The 19583-nt window shown below is 35.5% G+C and overlaps 1 protein-coding gene across 1 annotated transcript in view; it reads left to right on the forward strand.

Moving 5' to 3' along the window:
- The window catches only part of Slc27a6 (solute carrier family 27 member 6), a 45166-nt gene extending 25989 nt beyond the window's left edge, over positions 1-19177 (forward strand). Inside the window, exons 6-11 of the mRNA XM_090339693.1 lie at positions 858-1052; positions 10792-10882; positions 13118-13316; positions 14458-14555; positions 15444-15574; positions 18587-19177. Coding sequence (XP_090195819.1) covers positions 858-1052; positions 10792-10882; positions 13118-13316; positions 14458-14555; positions 15444-15574; positions 18587-18763 — 891 coding nt within the window. The 3' untranslated portion in view covers positions 18764-19177. The remainder of the gene's footprint in view (positions 1-857; positions 1053-10791; positions 10883-13117; positions 13317-14457; positions 14556-15443; positions 15575-18586) is intronic.
- The last annotated feature ends 406 nt before the right edge of the window (positions 19178-19583 follow it).

The following is a 19583-nucleotide window of genomic DNA, read 5'->3' on the forward strand; positions in this document are numbered from 1 at the left end:
TGTATATCAGACTACTGTTTATGTGTAACATACAATTTCAAAATTACATCTTAATTGTTGTATACTATAGGTCAGACTATCTATGACCTATATATAGGCACACATTAATTTTAATTTAGAGAATCCAGGGTCATTCCTGTGTAATGATACATTACATTTTCTGGCCCCTTCATTTCCCCCTGCTTTTGTTTGTTTGCTCCTGTATTATGTTATTTTTGTTTGGTGTTAAAGAGTATTCGTATCATTCTACTAAAATCCTTAGTTTTCATTTTCATTTGTCTGGAAATGTCTCTTGAGTTTATTTTTCTGTGTGTACTGGTCTTGGTGCTCTACCATGGTAGCCACTGGCTTTTTGGTGGTTAATTGAAGGTAAGAGTCTCATAAGCTTTCCTGTCTGGGCTGGCTTCAAATCACAGTCCTCATGTCTCAGCCTCCTGAGGAGCTAAGATTATAGTTGTCAACATCTTTTTGAAATTTTTATTTCTAATAAATGATCACACAAGAATATACATAAATATTTTATAACATCACAAAATGAATGCTTGTTTTCCCTTGAAATATACTTTCATTTGTCCCTGGCACTTGCAAAAAAAAAAGATTGTCAATAATCTACAATACCTAGAATTTAAAAAGTACTTTTTGTAGATGTGTAGATAGAAGCACTATTAATCGTGGTCATTGGTAATTTCACAACCTATTAGATTCACTTGTACACAAGCTATTTTTTTATCTCTCTCCTTCAGATACATGTATGTAGCTTCCATGCAGCTTTCAGGATCTTTTCCTGTTTAAGTAATAATGATGAAAGAAAGAATTGGGATTTGGAATTCATTACAGCAAAATCTTTCCTCCCACAGAGAGAAGAAGAAAAGGGTCATCAAGTGCGACTGGCGGTTGGAAATGGTATCCGGAGTGATGTCTGGAGAGAATTCGTCGACAGATTTGGGGATATCAAGATGTGTGAACTTTATGGAGCTACTGAAGGGAACATTTGTTTCATGAATCACACTGGCAAGATTGGAGCTGTGGGAAGAACAAACTTTTTTTACAAAGTAAGTGTATTATTTTATTCATGGAGATGTGTTAAGATCTGCTAATTCTCTTTTCTAACTCTGAAGTTTGTGCTTACACAGTAGGGTAAATGCAGTTGCAATTTCTTAGTATATAGGTGAGTATGTAAATGTGTATGCATGTAAATATGTATGTACATATGTATGTTTGGCTGTGGTACTTGGATTGGAACTCAAGGCTTTATGCTTTCTTAGGTTCTCTATTGTCCTTGGTGCTCTGGCTATTTTTTTATGTCTAGTTTTTTTTTATTAAAGAATTTATTAACACTGATTTTTACATCATATTTTAAATGGCATGTTTAACAAACAAGTGTTTAAGAAGGGAATCTCTATATACAATCACTGGCACTTAGTTTTTAGAAAACAAGCTCTGGCTATTTTTGAGATAAGGTCTCCCTTTTTAACTTCGGCTGGCCTGGACCACAGTTTTCTTATTTGCTCTTCACGAGTACCTGGGGTGATAACTACATGCCACCACACTCAGCTTCTTCTGTTGAGATAGGGTCTTGTCAACGTTTTGCCAGGGATGACTGCAAACCTCTATTGTCATGACTTCAGCCTCCTAAATTCCATGAGCCACTGTTCCTGCTTACAATTTTGAGTAAACACAAGTTGTGTGTGGAGGGCTTGATGGCTGCAATCAGTTACTCAAACTCCTCATCTCCCAAATTTTTCTGCTAAAAAAGAGAGAGATTTAATTTTGTTCAGTGTTCAAGTTTACTGTTTCAATGTGTAGATAATGAACATAAGTCCCATTATATACTAATTCAACCCTTTCCATTTTCCTTGGTTGTTTTCTTTACTAATTCCAACCTTCCCCATTTACATCATTTGAACTTATGTATACACTTCTAAGAAATGATTTATTTAGAAATTATGCCAGGAAACCAGTAAAATCATAAAGGCAGATGAATAAGTCACCTTTGTAGGGGTAGAATGTTAACAGCTGGTTGCTTTATAGCAACAATGAAAATAGCAAAGACTGTAGGCATATATCTTCAACTGCTTTGGATAAAATAATTGTCAAGGTCCAGTTTATACACAACAGTAGTTCTTTTCAGAATAAATATAAAATTTTACTGATATAACATGTAAATAGTGAACATAAGTCCCATTATCTACTAATTCAACCCTTTCCATTTTCCTTGGTTGCTTTCTTCACTAATTCCTATCTTTTACCATTTACATCATTTGAACTTATGTATACACTTCTAAGAAATGATTTATTTAGAAATTATGCCAAGATACCAGTAAAATCATAAAGGCAGATGAAAAAGTCACCTTTATAGGGGTAAAATATTAACAGTTGGTTGCTTTATAGCAACAATGAAAACAGTAAAAAAAAATGTAGGCAAATGTCTTCAACTGCTTTGGACAAAATAATTGTCAAAGTCCAGTTTATACACAGCAGTAGTACTTTTTAGAATAAATGTGAAAGTAAACTTTCAAAATGTGCAAAGCAAAATGGACCAAAAGGTATTCAGTGGGGAAACCAACAAATTTTCAATGACAGAGAATATTTGAACTGTATACACATGACCAAGAATATCCATTTTTTGAACACTAAAGAAACAACAATAACAACAATCCTGGATGACCTATAGGATTCTCAGACATCAAAGAATTGATTACTTATGAATACATTCCCTAGTTATTTAAGTTGAAAATAAACTTTCAAAGGACAAGTTGGTAATCTCTGCACTTGAAATTAAGACATTTCTAAATTGCCAAGTCAAAGGAGAAAATTCATGTAGAAATTGGAAGATGTTATTAATTGCAATGGAATATTGCATTAAAAATTCATCGACCTATGAAATAGCTGAAAATTAGCTGAATTGTGTTAATATCTATATTGCTAATTATTAAGCACAGGTAATGTCAAATGAACCAAAAAAGACTGAAATGATAAAGAGCAAAATTAATGAAACAGAAAAAATATTGAATAATGTCAAAGGAAATACAAATATGACTTTTTAAAATATAGAAATAGACTTTTAAAGCTGGATGGAGGGAAAGCCATTAGAAATGCAAAAGGGACATATCTCTAGCTATTGTCTTCATGTTTAAGACAATAAGAGGCTACTTTGAAGGAGTCCATATCAGTAAATTTGACATTTTATTGAAAGAATTAGAAAATTTTCTAGAAAGCACGTAACTTAATGTTCTGCCTCAAGAACGATCTCATCATACTCAATTAAATGAAATTGTAGTCCAAATGTTGCTCTTTGCACTGGGTCTTGCTTCAAAGAGCAAATAAGTCCATACTTAACATTCTAGAGACTAGGCAAGGAGAAAAGAGCCTTCCAGCTCACTTTCTAACTCGCAAATTGACTGACACGAGTAGTGTAAGAGCTAAAATTGACAGGCTGGAGCCAGTTAAGAGCCAATAGTCAATGGTCCCTCTCCTCCAGTTGATTTTCTTAGTGGGGAAACCTGTTCTCAGGAGATCGTCAAGCTGCTAACTCAAGCCATCATTGGCTTAAAAAAAAAAAACCTGTAAGCATTCCATTGTGCCAACTTTGTTATACCTGCATTACTTGCATCCCTTCATGAACTGCCTCCCATCGAAGAACAACTGGGAGCAGCATCCATGGCGCTTGGCTTGCTAGTCTGGGGATTGAAGTAGCTGACACACAGATGATACCCATATGCACTTGCTCATCTTTTCAGTCGTTTCCCATTCAAAGCCAGCATATGTCTGTCTCATCAGTGTTTTAAATCTAACAGAATGGTGTAGCAAACTATGTTTATAGTGGGGTTTTTGAATGTCAGAAGTCTCGCTGAAGATCAGAAATACATTCTGAACAAAAAGTAAATGTTGATATTATTAACTTTTATACGAAGTGCTGTTAAATTTCAGAACTTGCTGCACTGCTTGCTTGCTAGGTTTAGTCTTCCTAAGCCCCTTTGGGAGTCTGGATTACTGTATAACAACATCCAGCACACATGATGATCAGACACTCATACATAGGGAAACCAAAGGCTGATGTGCTTAAGGGAGAAACACAAAGTCTTGGTGCCTGTGTGCCTCTGATCATATAAAAGAAATATTTATCAAAATGAATTCCAGGAAATGGAAACAAGTGGGTGTTTTTGCTGTTGTTAAAAACATCTAATGCAGGGCCAGGAGTTTGGTGTAGTGTTAGAATGCTTGCCTAGCATACACAAAGACCCAGGTTTGGTTCCTCGGTACCACATATATAGAAAAAAAGCCAGAAGTGGTGCTGAGGCTCAAGTGGTAGAGCTCTAACCTTGAGAAAGTCCAAGGACAGTGCTCAGGCCCTGAGCTCAAGTCAGGACTGGCAAAAAAAAAATGTGTAATGTAGGGGCCGGGAGTTTGACCAAATGGTAGAGTCCTTGCCTAGCATGCACAAAGACCCAGGTTCAGTTCCTTGGTACAACATACATAGAAAATCCGGAAGAGGTGCTGTGGCTCAAGTGGTAGCGTGCTAGCTTTGAGGAAAGCCCAAGAACAGTGCTCAGGCCCAGAGTTCAAGCCCAGGACTGGCAAAAAAAATAGTCTAATGCAGATAACTTGTGGTTAGTCTGACTTGACTAATCTATAATATTCTAGTTTTCACCAGTCAGACTATACTTATGTCAATGAAATGTCATGATTGTCTCCAATTTGGAAAACTTCTGTGTTCAACTCATTTTGGTTCCTAATTCAGAACTTAAAAACAGAATTGCCCCTTGTACTATATGGATTCTTGTTTGTCTGTTATCATTTCACCCACATGTTGATCTATTACCTGTCAGGCAAGCTGAAAACGTAGCCATAGTAATTGCATTATCATTCAATAAGGATATGTGATAGATAGGGCTATCAACAATGTTAAACTTGGGGTTGGAGGATGGCTCAGGTAGTAAGGCACCTGCCAAATAAATATAAAGCATCAGATATGGAATTGAGTCCTAACCTCAGACCAAAAAAGTACACTGAATGGAGGATAGTGCTTACTAGTTCAGAGGGAAATCAGCCTCCAAAACAGATCATTTTCTTAGTGAAGAACAGAGGTTAGACAGCAAAGGAGAGTTCTTTAGCCCATATATCCTTTTAAATTTGTTCTAGTTACATGCATATTACTTCAGGGATACTATTGTACACCTGCCGGGAAGATGACCAATATAGGAAATTTGGTGACAGCATAGTTGATAGACAAACTTAAGTAAATATCATAGATAAGTCTCTCCTTTCCCAAGATATTTTTGATTGGAAAAAAATAATTAGGAAGTGATAAATATGAAATCCATTGAGGATATAAACCATGATAAAGGAGGAAAATAAATCCACTTAACAGGCAGCTGAAAACATAAATGCATACCCAAATAGGAAGTTCCTCAGAATAACTAAGAAATGTTTGAAAAAATATATTTTTTAGCCTTTAAATCTTAACATATTTATCTTTAAAAGCAACAGTTGAAAGGATGAAAAGTTTCAAGGAAATTAAAAATCTACAAAAGAAATGAAAAGTAAACACTAAATACTATAGAAATGAGCATCACATTGAATGATTTAAAAATGAAACGGGTAAGAGGAGTCAAATACACTAGCACACATATACACTAGTCCCATACACACTCGCAATATTGCTACACAACAATAATATAAAAGAGAAAAATTGTTAAATGTAGACACAGTGATCTTGCATACACTTAATTTTTGTTTCTGCAAAATTTTAAAAAGGGGGGGCCAGGAGAAAAATAATTTATTTAAATCCTAGTAGAAGCAAACTTCATTTAAAAACTTCAGTGATTCAGTAATTGGCAAGTGAGAAGTCTGCATTCCAGGAAAGGACACAGTACACAATGACCATCAGCAAAGGATATACTGATGAACTCACTCAACAGAACATTTAAGAATCAGAACAAGTTAAAGCACAAAGGTTTTATTCTTCATACTGTGCACAATGTAATACAGTGAAGTGTGAGAAATAGCTCGGATCTCTCTAAAGGCATAAAATGCTCACAGTTTCATACAAAAACTGAAGAAGAAAAAAGTCTTTGCCTAAGGAGCTTAATTCTGTCTAGGTTGTTCAACTATAAAGAAAACAAAGAAGCTTCTCAAACTCTTTAAAAAGAAGAAAAGAAAAGAAAATAGCCATGACTTTATAAGGAATCTAATACTTCTCTATAAATTCACTGAATTTAAAGTTTTGACCAACCTAGGAGAAAAATAGAACTTAAAATCACCTTTAGTTAAAGGTTTTGTTGTCAGTTTTGAATATACTGAAACCTAGAAGATTTGGATGGATCCCAATTATATCTGTCAGTGGAATGGGAATAAAAAACTTGGTAATACAAAATAATTGTAACATTTAGAAAACTCACAGATATATCATAAAGGTCAAATATGAAATTAAAATGACTCATTTTCTTACTTCTTTGTATTGAGATGGTGATAGTGGGGACTGAACTCAGAGCCTTGGACTTGCTAGGCAGATTTTCTACCACTGGAGACATACCTCAAGCTGCTTTCTGCCTTGGTTTTTCTCTAAGCCATGACTTATTCTATGCTTATGCAATCTGGGCTGCTATGCCCCTGTGTATGCTTCCCAATGTTGCTGAGGACGTCAGGTGAGGACCACAGTGCCCCCCCCATTGGTTGAAATGAAGTCAGAAACATTTTTAACTAGGCTAGCCTCAAATCTCCATTCCCTGATCTTTATTCCGCTGCCCCAAGTAGCTAGGATTAACCTTTTCATGTGCTCCTTTTTGTAAGCATCTTAAAATTGAGCATCTTTTAGACATCATGAACAATAGGAAGCATTCTGCAAGGGACTGCAGTCACCTCCAGTATGAATGGCAATTTCAGGAATCGATAAGCCTTCCTCATTTGCAACAGGAACTCCAGACCCTTACTGAAAATTATAATACTCATAATTACAGATTATCACAGTTAAATAATGTGAATCAAAATGAGTTAAGGAAGAAACAACTAGGTCAGAATGTAGGAGAGTAGCAAGGGGACAAATCTTCCAGATGTGGTGTCGTGTGGAACAGCCCTTCTGCCGTGGGATCTACATCCATTTTTTGCTTCTAAGGAAGTGAGGCTGGATGGTTAAAGCTCCTACCTGGATCTTGTGGTGCAGGTAGCATAGAAACCCCCTTCTAAATCCTAATACCGCCTATGGTTGCCCTCCAATAAGTACCATTCTTTGAAATGTGATGTTATGAGGATTTGCTTAGAGCTTGCTCTCAGAACTTGTAGGGGGAGGCTAGACATCTTTACAGCAAAGTTAAATTCACTATCAGATGAGCATCGACATCCTAGTTCTGACACTGACTTGTAACTATGACAAGTTACTTCTCTCTGGGTTCACAGTCTCCTTGTATCTTCCTGGAGGAAATGACTTTTGGGTCCCTTCCCCAATCTATAAATCCATGAATCTGAGTGTGCAGAGGCATATTGGGGAAGGACTCTCACAGGGCTGCACTGGTCACGAATGTATGGACTGCACAGCTCTGGGGAGTCCATTCAGTCCTTCATGAATGGAACCTCTGGAAGATGTGTGCTGGAAGCACACACACACACACACACACACACACACACACACACACACACATATGTGTATATATATATATATATACCATATATAACATGGTATCTCCTTTTACTTGTGTTATTAAAACATAGCCACTGATTTAATATCATGGAGACCCTTTTGAATGTAGGAAGAATACCTGTACTTCTAACTAACGGAACTTATTGCTAGAAACTGTATTATGTCTGTTTCATTTGAGTTACACGATTACCCAATTTTTGGACCGCTATGCCCAGTGCATCTGCCAACAGACACATTGAACAGTAATTGCATATGGAATGGCTCCCACGTGTCTATCCTTGCCAAATTAATCTAAAAGAAATAACAGGCTGATATCATTCATTGTTGGGAAATGTTTCAACATGAATCATGTTTTAAAACGAATTAAAAAACAAGGAGTCATGAGCAAGGCTTTGTTCCTGCTATACCAAGATGATAAAAGTCTGGTCCAAAAATGGAATCTTTCTTCCCACCAGCCACCAGGCAAGTAGCCAATATCCTGTTATCCCAATTACACACAAAACCTAACAAGATACAAGCTAGCATTCTAATAAAGAATCTTTGTGTCTAGAATAATGTGTCTATTCTTTTGCTTCTTCCATTGACCCTAACCTTAAAATAGGGTAACATTAATTTATACCTCACACATGGTGCTTAGATTAAATGTAGAAGCTTAAATTAAATAGAACTCTTAAACTCGTAGCAATATATTTGGAATAAGTGCTCAATTGATATTTGCTTCTGTAAGTTATATGTTAACACAAATGATTTTTCTAAGATTAAAAGCCAAAGGTGTTTGTGTGTCATCTTTGATACTACATGTCTATGTTTACGATTCATAGTCACCTTTTCCCATTTCTTTATTCATTTCTCTTCTGCTCTCTCCTTTCTCTCATTTGTCTTCCTTGCCTATTTTTACTCACTTCATTTTATCATTTGATACTTTCTAAATCAGTTTAGTAAAATTCCTCAATTCCGTGGTGCTGTGGCTCAAGGGGTAGGGTAGTAGCCTTGAGCTGAAGAGCTCAAGGACAATGCCCAACAATCCCAGAGTTCAAGACCCACCCCCCAAAAAAATTCAAATCACTGTTCTGTAAAAGTTTATATATGTATATATATGTATGTGTATGTGTGTGAGTATGTATATATGTATATGTATGCACGCATTGCTTAGATGGAACCAATTTCTTCAGGTCAGAATGTGGGGATCTATGTGTCATCCCAGCATGGTGAAGTAGTCACTGCAGAGGTGGCAGAGCAACACAAATATTGGGGTTTTAAAAGGAAACTTCCAATCAGCTTGGTTGTGATGTGGATGCTTAAATGACTTTGTCATTTCACATTGAAGTGGAGTGGTAAATGAGAGCCACACACCATGACCTGGTAAAAGATGACAGAGTCTTTATTAGCCAGTCAGTAACTGCCCTCACCTTGACTCTAACGTCTCAGACAATGGTACAGACCCCAGCCTCAGACAGACAGGATTTTCTGAGGGCAAAAAACACACATAGGTGACAATTTCACAAGCAAGCCAGCAAACATGATTACAGAAGTTCAGTTTCCATTTGAGCCTTGCTAATGCAAGAATAGGGCCGTTTGAAAACTCACACCCTGGGACTTTATTTCTCCTGGACTGTTTTTGTTTACAGAATTCTGAAGAATTTTTCTTCCCTGCAGGCCACTCACATGGCTAACTGTCATTATACCTAAACCAGCCCCATTCCGTGTTAATTGTGCCTTTACACCGTAATGGCATATGGAAGTGCTACTGGATGTTAGCTTGAGCACACTAATGTGACTAGCAAAGGAAACAGCCCAAAGTAGCCTTGGTTTTTAGACATTCTAAGAAAATAAGAACAAAAAGTTCTGATACTTACATGGTAAATATTTTGGTTCCATTAAAACTTTATCAAGGGCTTGGAATGTAGCTTAGTGGTGGAGTTCTTGCTTAACATATATGAGTTCCTGGGTTCAATTCCTTGGTGTCACATAAACAAAAAAATGAATAATGAAAATTAAAAGAAAAAACATAGAAATTTTAAAATATATTGAAAAGAGAACTTTATCAACAAAGTTTTAAATGATTGCACAAATGGAGTGCCTTCCTATAGGTATGCGAATATGTATATAATTGAATGATAGGTTGCTTCTGTACCTTCATATCACTTATTCATGATTAAGAATGAGTAGCGTTGGCTAACGTGAAAGGCAACATAAAAAAAAATGAATGTGCTAGCCACCAGTGGCTCATACCTACAATCCTAGATACTCAGAAGGTTGAGGAATGAGTATTGCAATTCAAAGCCAGCCCAAGCACATAAATCAGAAAGACTCTTACCTGCAATGAACCTGCAAAAAGCCAGATGTGAAGGTGTGGCTCAAGTGGTAGGGACCAGGCTTAAGGAAAAGAAAAGAGAAAGGGAGGCTAGGAATGTGACTTAGTGGTAGAGTGCTTGCCTAGCATGCATGAAGCCCTGGGTTTAGTTCCTCAGAAAGGCTGGAAGTGGAGCTGTAGCTCAAGTGGTAGAGTGCAATGCTAGTCTTGAGCAAAAGAAGCTCAGTGCCTTGGTCCAGAGTTCAAGCCCCAGGACTGGCAAAAAAAGGAAGGAAGGAAGGAAGGAAGGAAGGAAGGAAGGAAGGAAGGAAGGAAGGAAGGAAGGAAGGAAGGAAGGAAGGAAAAAGTAAATGCAAGCAAGGGAGTGCTACTCACTAGTACATTCTTTTATGATTCTCATATACATATTCACCTTTTCATCAACAAAGTAATTTTTTGTTGGTTAATGAAGATTTTCACTCATGCAAGATAAAAAATTCAGGAAATCTTTTACTCAATGATCTAACATTACAGTTAACACTAAAGTACCTTTAATTCTGAAGGGATGAGATGGCATATTTTCTGCTGTGTTTTATGTATTTACAATATAAAAGTTAATTTGGAAATTCATTTTTAAAATGTTGCTTGAATTCATTTCATGAACTAATTAATTTCATGAAGCCATTTCAATGTGATTTTTACCGGCAAGCATATAAATCAGATCAAATTCACTGCATCATATATTATTTATTTTCATGAAGCCATATTCTAATCATGCATTTCAATTGAGTATAAAATCAGTAAGTAGATGCCATCACACAAATAGCTAAATGTTTGTCATTTTTTAATCTTTCTTTTGCAGCTTTTTTTCACTTTTCACTTGATAAAGTATGATTTTCAGAAAGATGAACCTATGAGAAATAAACAGAACTGGTGTAGCACTGTGAAAAAAGGTAAGAGAAACATTTGAAGCTGTTTCCTTAGGCAAGATGTCTGGAGTTGCTGAGTTCCTTAGGAAAGAAAAACTAATGAGCCCTTGGTTATCTCATATTGTTACAGCATTTTACCTTGTTATCTGATATATTGTGTATATGTTTATTTGGTTATTTGAAATAGGGTAAGGAAGGGGGGAAAACAAGATGAGGGGTGGGGGTGGGGGGAGGGAACTGAGGACCAAGACATGAAAAAGGGTATCAATATTTGTGAAGTAATGTCCCTTCTATCTGGTGAAGATAATGTAACGCTTCTATTAATTACAATAAAAATATATGGGAAAAAAGAAAAACTAATGAGCTTTAATATGCAATTTGACTTGTTGGAATTTTAATGCTGCTGATATCATCAGTATCTTCCAATTACATTTCTCTCAGTTAACTTCACAGACACTGTCCAAGAAGAGGGTAGTTTCTGAGGAGTTTCCACAGAATTTAAAACCCCAGTGTGTTATTACTATTTCAGTTATTGCTGACATTGGACCGAGAATCTCAGAGCTATGTTGATTATGCAATCACAGAGTTGCTTATAAAGTAATTGATCACAAAGACCTACTTTACTCCTTTACAAGGCAGTTTCAATATCCAAATGATCACAGTACCATAACTAGAATTAAATCCCACCCCAATGCAAATTTAAGAAAAGCAAATTGAAGAATAATATCAAGCTACCAAAATTTAGTCAGATACTGGTATTTGATATGCCTACTTCTTAATTATCTGTCCATTATCTTCTTGTCTTGTCTTAGAAATAATCTTTACCCTGCAGATTTCAAAGAAAAACTTTGATTCATCAAATTTCTTTGGAAAAAATGATTTCAATTAATGTGTTCAAACATAAGTGGCCCTAGTTCAGTATAAGATGGGAAATCTGTTCATTCAACCTTTCATCCATTCAACCGCTCATTTCTCATTTGTCAAGGATTTCTAGAATCACATTTCAGGGGAACAATTAATTTTCTTAAATTTTCAACAACATTTTAATCAGATCAGAGATAGTGTTTTATAAAAACTTTCTCATAAAATCATAAGACTTGAGTTTAAATTCTAGGCCTATTTCTTTCACACGTTTTTGGCAATGAACTTCACCCTTCTGGACCTTAATTCTTTTGTTGTGAAACATAATTGTAGTATCAGCTTCAGAATATTTCTGTCGAAGACAAATGAGATGACACTTACAAAGTGGAAAACGTGTATCAATAGTATCATTTTATGTAAATAATAGTTGCTCTGAACCAAAAATAGTCATTAATCTAAAAGTATACCTTTTCCTCAAACAATTCCTTTTGGTTGTTTTGTTTTTGGTAATGTTTTTTTTCATATATTTTTATTGTAATTAATAGAAGGGTTACATTATATTCACAGATAGAAGGTGCATTACTTCACATATATTGATACCCCTTCTCATCCCTCCCCCTACCCCCTGCCCCTCATCTTGTTTTCCCCCTTTCCTATCTGATTTCAAATGACCAAATACATATATATATATATATATACAATATATCAAATAACAAGGTGAAATACTGTAAAAATATGAGATACCCAAGGGACAGCAAAAGAGATGAGAGATAACATAGTACATTAAGGACAACAATCACTCATTATATGGCTTTTGTTTCTATATCCTGGAGGTCCTTTCATTTAGCGGCATTCTATATGGCCTTATGTGTCTAGGTTTTGTTCTATTGTAAATCTCTGCTAGGAGAGCCCAAGGTTTCTACTGATCATGACAAATGAGGGAAACCTGGTTGTTTTTATTCTAAAGCAGTTCCTATGTTTGAGTTCATCTGTAAAAAAGATGGACCAGATGTAGGTACACAGAGTAAGTGACTTCAAATACAATAGAAATAATACTGAAGGAAAGTAGACAAGCCACAGTGATTATGTTCACAGGATATTGTCTATTTATTTTTGACATTTTGTCAGTCCTGGGGCTTTAACTCAGAGCCTGGGCACCGTCCATGAGCTTCTTTTGCTCAAGGCTAGCACTTTATTACTTGAGCCACATCACTACTTCTAGCTTTTTCTGTTTATATGGTGCTGAGGAATTGAACCCAGGGCTTCATTCATGTTAGGTAAGCACTCTACTACTAAGCCACATTCTCTGCCCCACAGAGTATAATTTAGATCCCTTCATACTGTGTTTAACAATAGTTGTGTTCAGATGACTAAAAATAATGTTTGTTTCTATTACAGGAGAGCCGGGACTTCTTATTTCTCCTGTAAATACAAAGAATCCTTTCTTTGGCTATGCTGGTTCTTACAAACATACAAAAAATAAACTGATTTTCGATGTTTTCAAGAAAGGAGATGTTTACTTTAACACAGGAGACTTGATGGTTCAAGATCAGGACAATTTCATTTACTTTTGGGACCGGATTGGAGACACTTTCAGGTATGAGCTCCTATTGTTTGCCTGGCTTATTTTGTAATTGTGATCCACTAGTCCATGGAAATATCAGACTCCAGTCTCACTACTTTCAGGAGACAACTGGCCTTTGACTCCACAATGCCCCCTTATTTACAAATAGATTCTCTTGTTTCTAGGAACTATAAGTTGAATTTTGATATGTTTTGTCATTATTTTAATAGGTGAGTTTGGTTCAAATTTGTGTACTTCTTTGTATATATATTAAAAAGGAGTTTGTGAATTTGAACCAAATTTAACCATAACACTTGGACACATACACACACACACACACACACACACACACACACACACGTATACCACTTAGACTTACACACATAGAAAATAGAAATGAGGTATAATCGGTAGTTTGGTCAAATATAAGGCAATTTTTTTACATAATGATAAAAATCAAAGCAGAAAAAATTATCACTTTATCTTCTTTTCTGTTTCCTAATATTAATTTAGGTGTAGTAAATTCTCTTGCATTAGTAAGTAGTCAGTACCCATAGAAGACAGACAGTACATGGTAAATAAGCAAGGCATACATCCGCACATTCTCTTTCTGTTCCAGGGATACATAGTCTCTCAAGCATCAGAGGCAAAGATGGTCTTAAGCCATCTTTTTAGTTTCCTTATTAAGGGTTTGGTTTTTTTTAAATAATAATATCATTGTCATTTTAATGAATTAAAATAATACATTTAATACTTGTAATACATTTATACTTGTAAAACTTAAAAGTTATTTTAAATAAAAATCTGATGCTTGGGCCACAAGTGTGGCCTAGTGGTAGAGTGCTTGCCTAGCATTCATGAAGGCCTGGGTTCAGTTCCTCAGTACCACATACTCAGAAAAAGCCAGAGTGGTGCTTTGGCTCACGTGGTAGAGCACTAGCCTTAAGAAAGCTCAGGACAGTGTTAAGGCCCTGAGTACAAGCCCCAGGACTGGCGAAAAATAAAAAATAAAAAAAAGATTTTATTAAATGCTATCAAAATTGTTACCAAAATATAAAAATGTCTTTAGTTATTTTTGGTGCTTTCACAGAACCAGATCCTAGGCACTAGAGCTAAAAGCTGATCCCTAAATTTTCAAATAAGGATGCTTTAACTGGTATTTGTGTTTATTTAGGTGGAAAGGAGAAAACGTTGCAACCACAGAGGTCGCTGATGCTATTGGAATGCTGGATTTCATACAGGAAACCAACGTGTATGGTGTAGCTGTGACAGGTAGGTGCGTTGTTCAGACTTTGAAGGATTCTCAGAAACCAAATGTGAAATGCGGTGTTTTTTTCCATGTATTTTCCTAATTAAATTTATTAATAAATACCCTTGTCTTTTCCTGGCATCTAATGTCTTTAATTCAACTAACAGACATCATGCACAGGGAAGAAACCAACTAAATTTGAATGTATGCCTGTACTTCTAAGCAGCGTTTGCAAATCTGGTTAGTGACTTGCTGAAAATAGGAGAAGCGTTATCTTTCTTGTGATGCCCAGGGATACACACCTTGAAGAAGAACTTGTTGCAGTTCAAGCATTTAGAAACTAGTTTATATTTGATGTTACATTTAATTATTTAAAAGACTTTATGACCCTTTTAAAAAATATGTGTATGAAGATCAGTTCACGATGGTGCAAATGGTAGAGAAAATGACCAATGTGTAGGCACTGTGTGTGTGTGTGTGTGTGTGTGTGTGTGTGTGTGTGTGTGTGTGTAGGATACAGGAGAAGCAGAGGAGAGAATATTTCATTAGTAAGTAACCACTAGGTACTGGATAAAACTTCCATTCCTTCTAGACTAAAGTCTGTAAATGGCACAATAAGTAATACCTAATTATGGAAACACCAGTTTCAAGTTGAAACAAGAAATATGTCCTTTATATTTTGGGTTAATACAGAAAATATATATTCCACAGGAATATAATTTGTTTCAAGTAAGTGTTTTCTTTCATATTATGGATCAATTATGAACATGCTTTTGAAGAAGCAAATCATATTCTTCCTAGGAATATTACCACTGCAATAGATTTCATATCTCTGTGATGGTGAGAATGTAAGTTTTAAAAATGTTCATCTGAGACTTATTCAAAATGACTCCGCTTAAACTTTTTTCCAGGTTATGAAGGAAAAGCAGGAATGGCTTCCATTATTTTAAAACCAAATAAGTCTCTAGATTTAGAAGAAATTTATGAACAAGTTGTGACATCTCTCCCAGCATATGCCTGTCCACGATTTTTAAGAATTCGGGTAATTTTTCTATCTCAATGTACTATTATATTTAATACCAGGAAACCAGAAGTTCGTTTACTAGCAAACTCACCTTGTATCCTTAAAATAATAATGTACATTTTACCCATATGAGAAAATGTAAGAGTAACAAAAAATATACAGATGTAGAGTTCGTGCTAATTGGTACCACATTTGAAGCCTAAGTAAGATGAAACAACTAGGGTATATATGTCTTTGTCCTGCTGAGAGAATGGCTCTTTTCTTGACAGATAGGACCACAACAAAGTGATGGTCCCAGAGATGATGGTGAGGCAAACCTCATCTTACAAAGATGCCTCAGAGGCTTCTTCACAAGACACTTGACCCTGCTCATCTAGAATTAGATTCCACTAAGCAGACATCAGAGGGCTAGCAGGAAGTGTGCAGAATCTGAGGCACTTGGCTTTAAGGAAACCTGCTGTTAATTTACTTTGAGAATGAAGGTTCTCTCAAAAGTAAAGAATTAGTATAAAGAATTTACTCAACTGCTAGGTAATTTAACTTCATTTTTATTTAAGCATTCTTTTATTGAATGCTGTATATCAAATATAATTTCCTAACATTAACAAAAATTGTTAACATGAAATCACATGGATATTTTTTTTGGATATAATTGTTTTATCATAAGTAGATCCACTAATGGTCAAAATATTGTGCCCTATTCATTTAAAAGCATTTATAAAACAATCTTTATGGCCAAGTCACACTGCCTAATTGGACAAAAATATATATTACCTCTGTATATTTTACTTTTAAGAATTTTATGTAATCTTTGATTATTTTCACAAAAACCTTCTGAAATACTAATAGTAAATATAAAACAAAAGTAATGTATTTTATTTGAATTGTTGAGATAGTTGTGGATTTTCAACTACTTTTTTGGGGGGAGGGGGTGGGTCATGTGGCTTGAACTCGGCCTGGGCGCTGGCCCTGAGCTCTTCAGCTCAAGACTACTACCCTACCCTTGAGCCAAGCCTCACTTCCCATTTTTCTAGAGGTTAATTGGAGATAAGAGTCTCAGGTCCTTTTGTGCTCAGGCTGTCTCTGAACTTTGATCCTCAGATCTGAGCCTCCTGAATATCTAGGATTACATGCATAAGCCACTGTACCCGGCTGATTTCCAGCTATTTTTAAGAATTAATATATATACCAGGTAGCAGTTGCACATACCTGTAATCCTAGATAGTCAAGAGACTATCTGAGGATCACAGTTCAAAGCCAGCCTACACAGGAAGGTCCATAACATTTGTTTCCAACAAAGTAAAAACAAAAAGCTGAAAGTGGAGCTCTGGCTCAAGTATTAGAGCACTAGCTTTGAACAAAAGAAGCTCTGGGACAGTGCCCAGGCTCTGAGTACAAGCCCAGGACTGGCATAAAAATAAATAAATAAATAAAATTAATATATAGAACCAGGCACCAGCGTTTCATGCCCATAATCATAGCTACTCAGAAGGCTGAGATCTAAGAACATGGTTCAAAGTCATCCTGGCAGGTAGGTCTGTGAGAGTGTTATCTCCAGTGAACTACTAAAAGGTCAGAAGTGAAGTGACAGGTCAAGCTGTAGAGAGCAAGCCTGGAGCAAAGCTCAGCAACAGTGCTGGGCCCAGAATTCAAGCTCCAGGACGAGTATGTGCATGGACATGAAAGAAAGCCTACATAGAGTCTGTCCAGTTTACTCCAAATTACATTTATCACCAACGTATCAACATAATCTAGTCTGTTAAAATTTGTACTAGTTTACATATGCATAGGCATGTTATTTGTGTATTTTTATACATTCTTCTGTATAGCTTCATGTGTCTATGACACCAACAGGCATGAACAATTCCCACTCTGAAAGGATGTTATTCGTGTCCTTCTGTAACCATAGCAGTCTTCTGCCCACCCGCTCCCCAATCCTCTTAAACAGCACACTCAGATGGAATGAGGAGTTGACAGAGCCAATTGTATTTAAGAAGGGTCTTTTGTGTATGGTAACTCAAAATTTACCTTCATTAAGCATTAAACCTGGCATTGGATAATTCCAGAACACTAGAGCAGCTTGGTAAAAGTTTTTTGTAATGTTTCAGTGTCATTAAATATCTATAAATTACATGGGCCATTACTGTTATATTTATTGCAGCATTTGCTCTAGCTAGCACAAAGCCTGACACTTAGCAGTCAAATTGTTTATTTAATAAATGAATTGTAGTAATACATGACTTGAAATGCCTTTTGGCTAGGTGAGTAAAACAGCTACCTTAATAAAAATCCAACAGATTGGTAAGGGCTTGTTTGCCAGTTAACCTACCAAATTTGTATAATGCACAGGGGACAGAACAGTTACAATAAAATTGACTTTGTCCTTTTATTTTTCTTGGGAAAACACAAATTTTTATAACCTTTATAAAAAAAATCTTGTATCAAGCTGGGCACCAGTGGCTCTGTAATCCTAGCCACTCAGGAGGCTGATATCTGAGGATCACAGATTTTGACTCATCTCCAATCAACCACCAGAAGACCAGAACTGATGCTGTGGCTCAAGTGACAGAGCACTAGCCTTGAGCTGAAGAGGTCAGGGATAATGCCCAAGCCCAGAGTTTAAGCCCCATGACAAAAAAATCTTATATCACAATGTTTTGTCTTGAATAACTTAACTCCTACTAGTTTTCTCTGTATATAATGCTGTGTTGGCATTATGTGTTGGCATCAGGTATGTATTTCAAACATACTTATAATCTGTTTATTGATTATATTCATAATCTTGTATGTCTAATGACTTAGTTTTTTAAATAAAATTTAGATATAAATCAAAGTCTTAAAGTTTCTAAGTTCCTTTTAAGTTCCTTATGTTAAATTAGAAGTATATAGAAAGAATATTAGACAGAAATGTTAAAATATATGATCTATAATGTTATTATAATATGACATATAATATTAAATATTTTATTTATCTGTAATAAATATTGTAGATAATAAATAATTCCATTCATCCTGGTGATTGTTTCCTAGGAAAAAATGGAGACAACAGGGACATACAAACTACAGAAATTTCAGCTGATAGAAGAAGGATTTGATCCACTGAATATTTCTGAGCCACTTTACTTTATGGATAACTTGAAAAAATCTTATGTTCCATTGACCAAAGAACTTTATGATCAGATAATGCAGGGGGAGATAAAATTGTAAGACTTTAAGTAGATATTTTTCACAGGCTTTTCTAGGAAGAGAGGACAGATTTTCCTTCAATTATGGTTAGTTTTCTTCTCAATAAACCCACCATAAGCTCATAAAGTCAGAATCTCAACATTTGCCTATCAAAAAACACAATTTAGCAACCATGTATTCTGTGTTTGCCCTCTTGATCTGATGTGCCTTGAATGGCCAACATGCCAGTAAAAGATCATAGTGCATGTCCCTAGCTGGGAAAATGATCAGCTTAAAGCACACACTTTACTGAATGCTTACAGACAAGTAAAATTTGAAATTTGTAGGTTTATCCTCCATAAATTGGAAACCAAATGTGATTCTTTACTATAAAATGTGAAAATGGAAATATTATTAATCATGGGCTCTATTTTCTTGATATGCAAGAGTATTTCATAATGTAGTAAAGCTTAAATTTGCTGTAATTGATTTGAACAGTGTATGATTGTTCTTTTCTCTTACTTGAAGATCTGGTTTATAACTAAATATTTGCCTTAAATAATACATAAGCACTTAACAGTTCAGTTGGTTGCTTTAAAATACTTTGTTAATATGTAAAGTTTCTAGTTTTCAGTGAGTGATTAAATTTTACTCATGTATTTTGTTTTTATAAGTGCTGCCTCTATAAAATTGTCTTCACTAATGTGGCACTCCTGTCTTTATTTTGATGTTAGTTGTAAACAACAGAAGCTGGTAGATTAAATGTATACCCTCATATCTCTCCTTTCTCTTAAAAATCTGAAACAACAAAATAAATCACCAGTTAAGCCTAAGGCCTTTAGAAACTTTGACAGATATATAA

This window comes from Megascapheus bottae, chromosome 10 (genome assembly GCF_031878675.1).
Source record: "Megascapheus bottae isolate mThoBot1 chromosome 10, mThoBot2.hap1, whole genome shotgun sequence".
Classification (NCBI taxonomy): domain Eukaryota; kingdom Metazoa; phylum Chordata; class Mammalia; order Rodentia; family Geomyidae; genus Megascapheus; species Megascapheus bottae.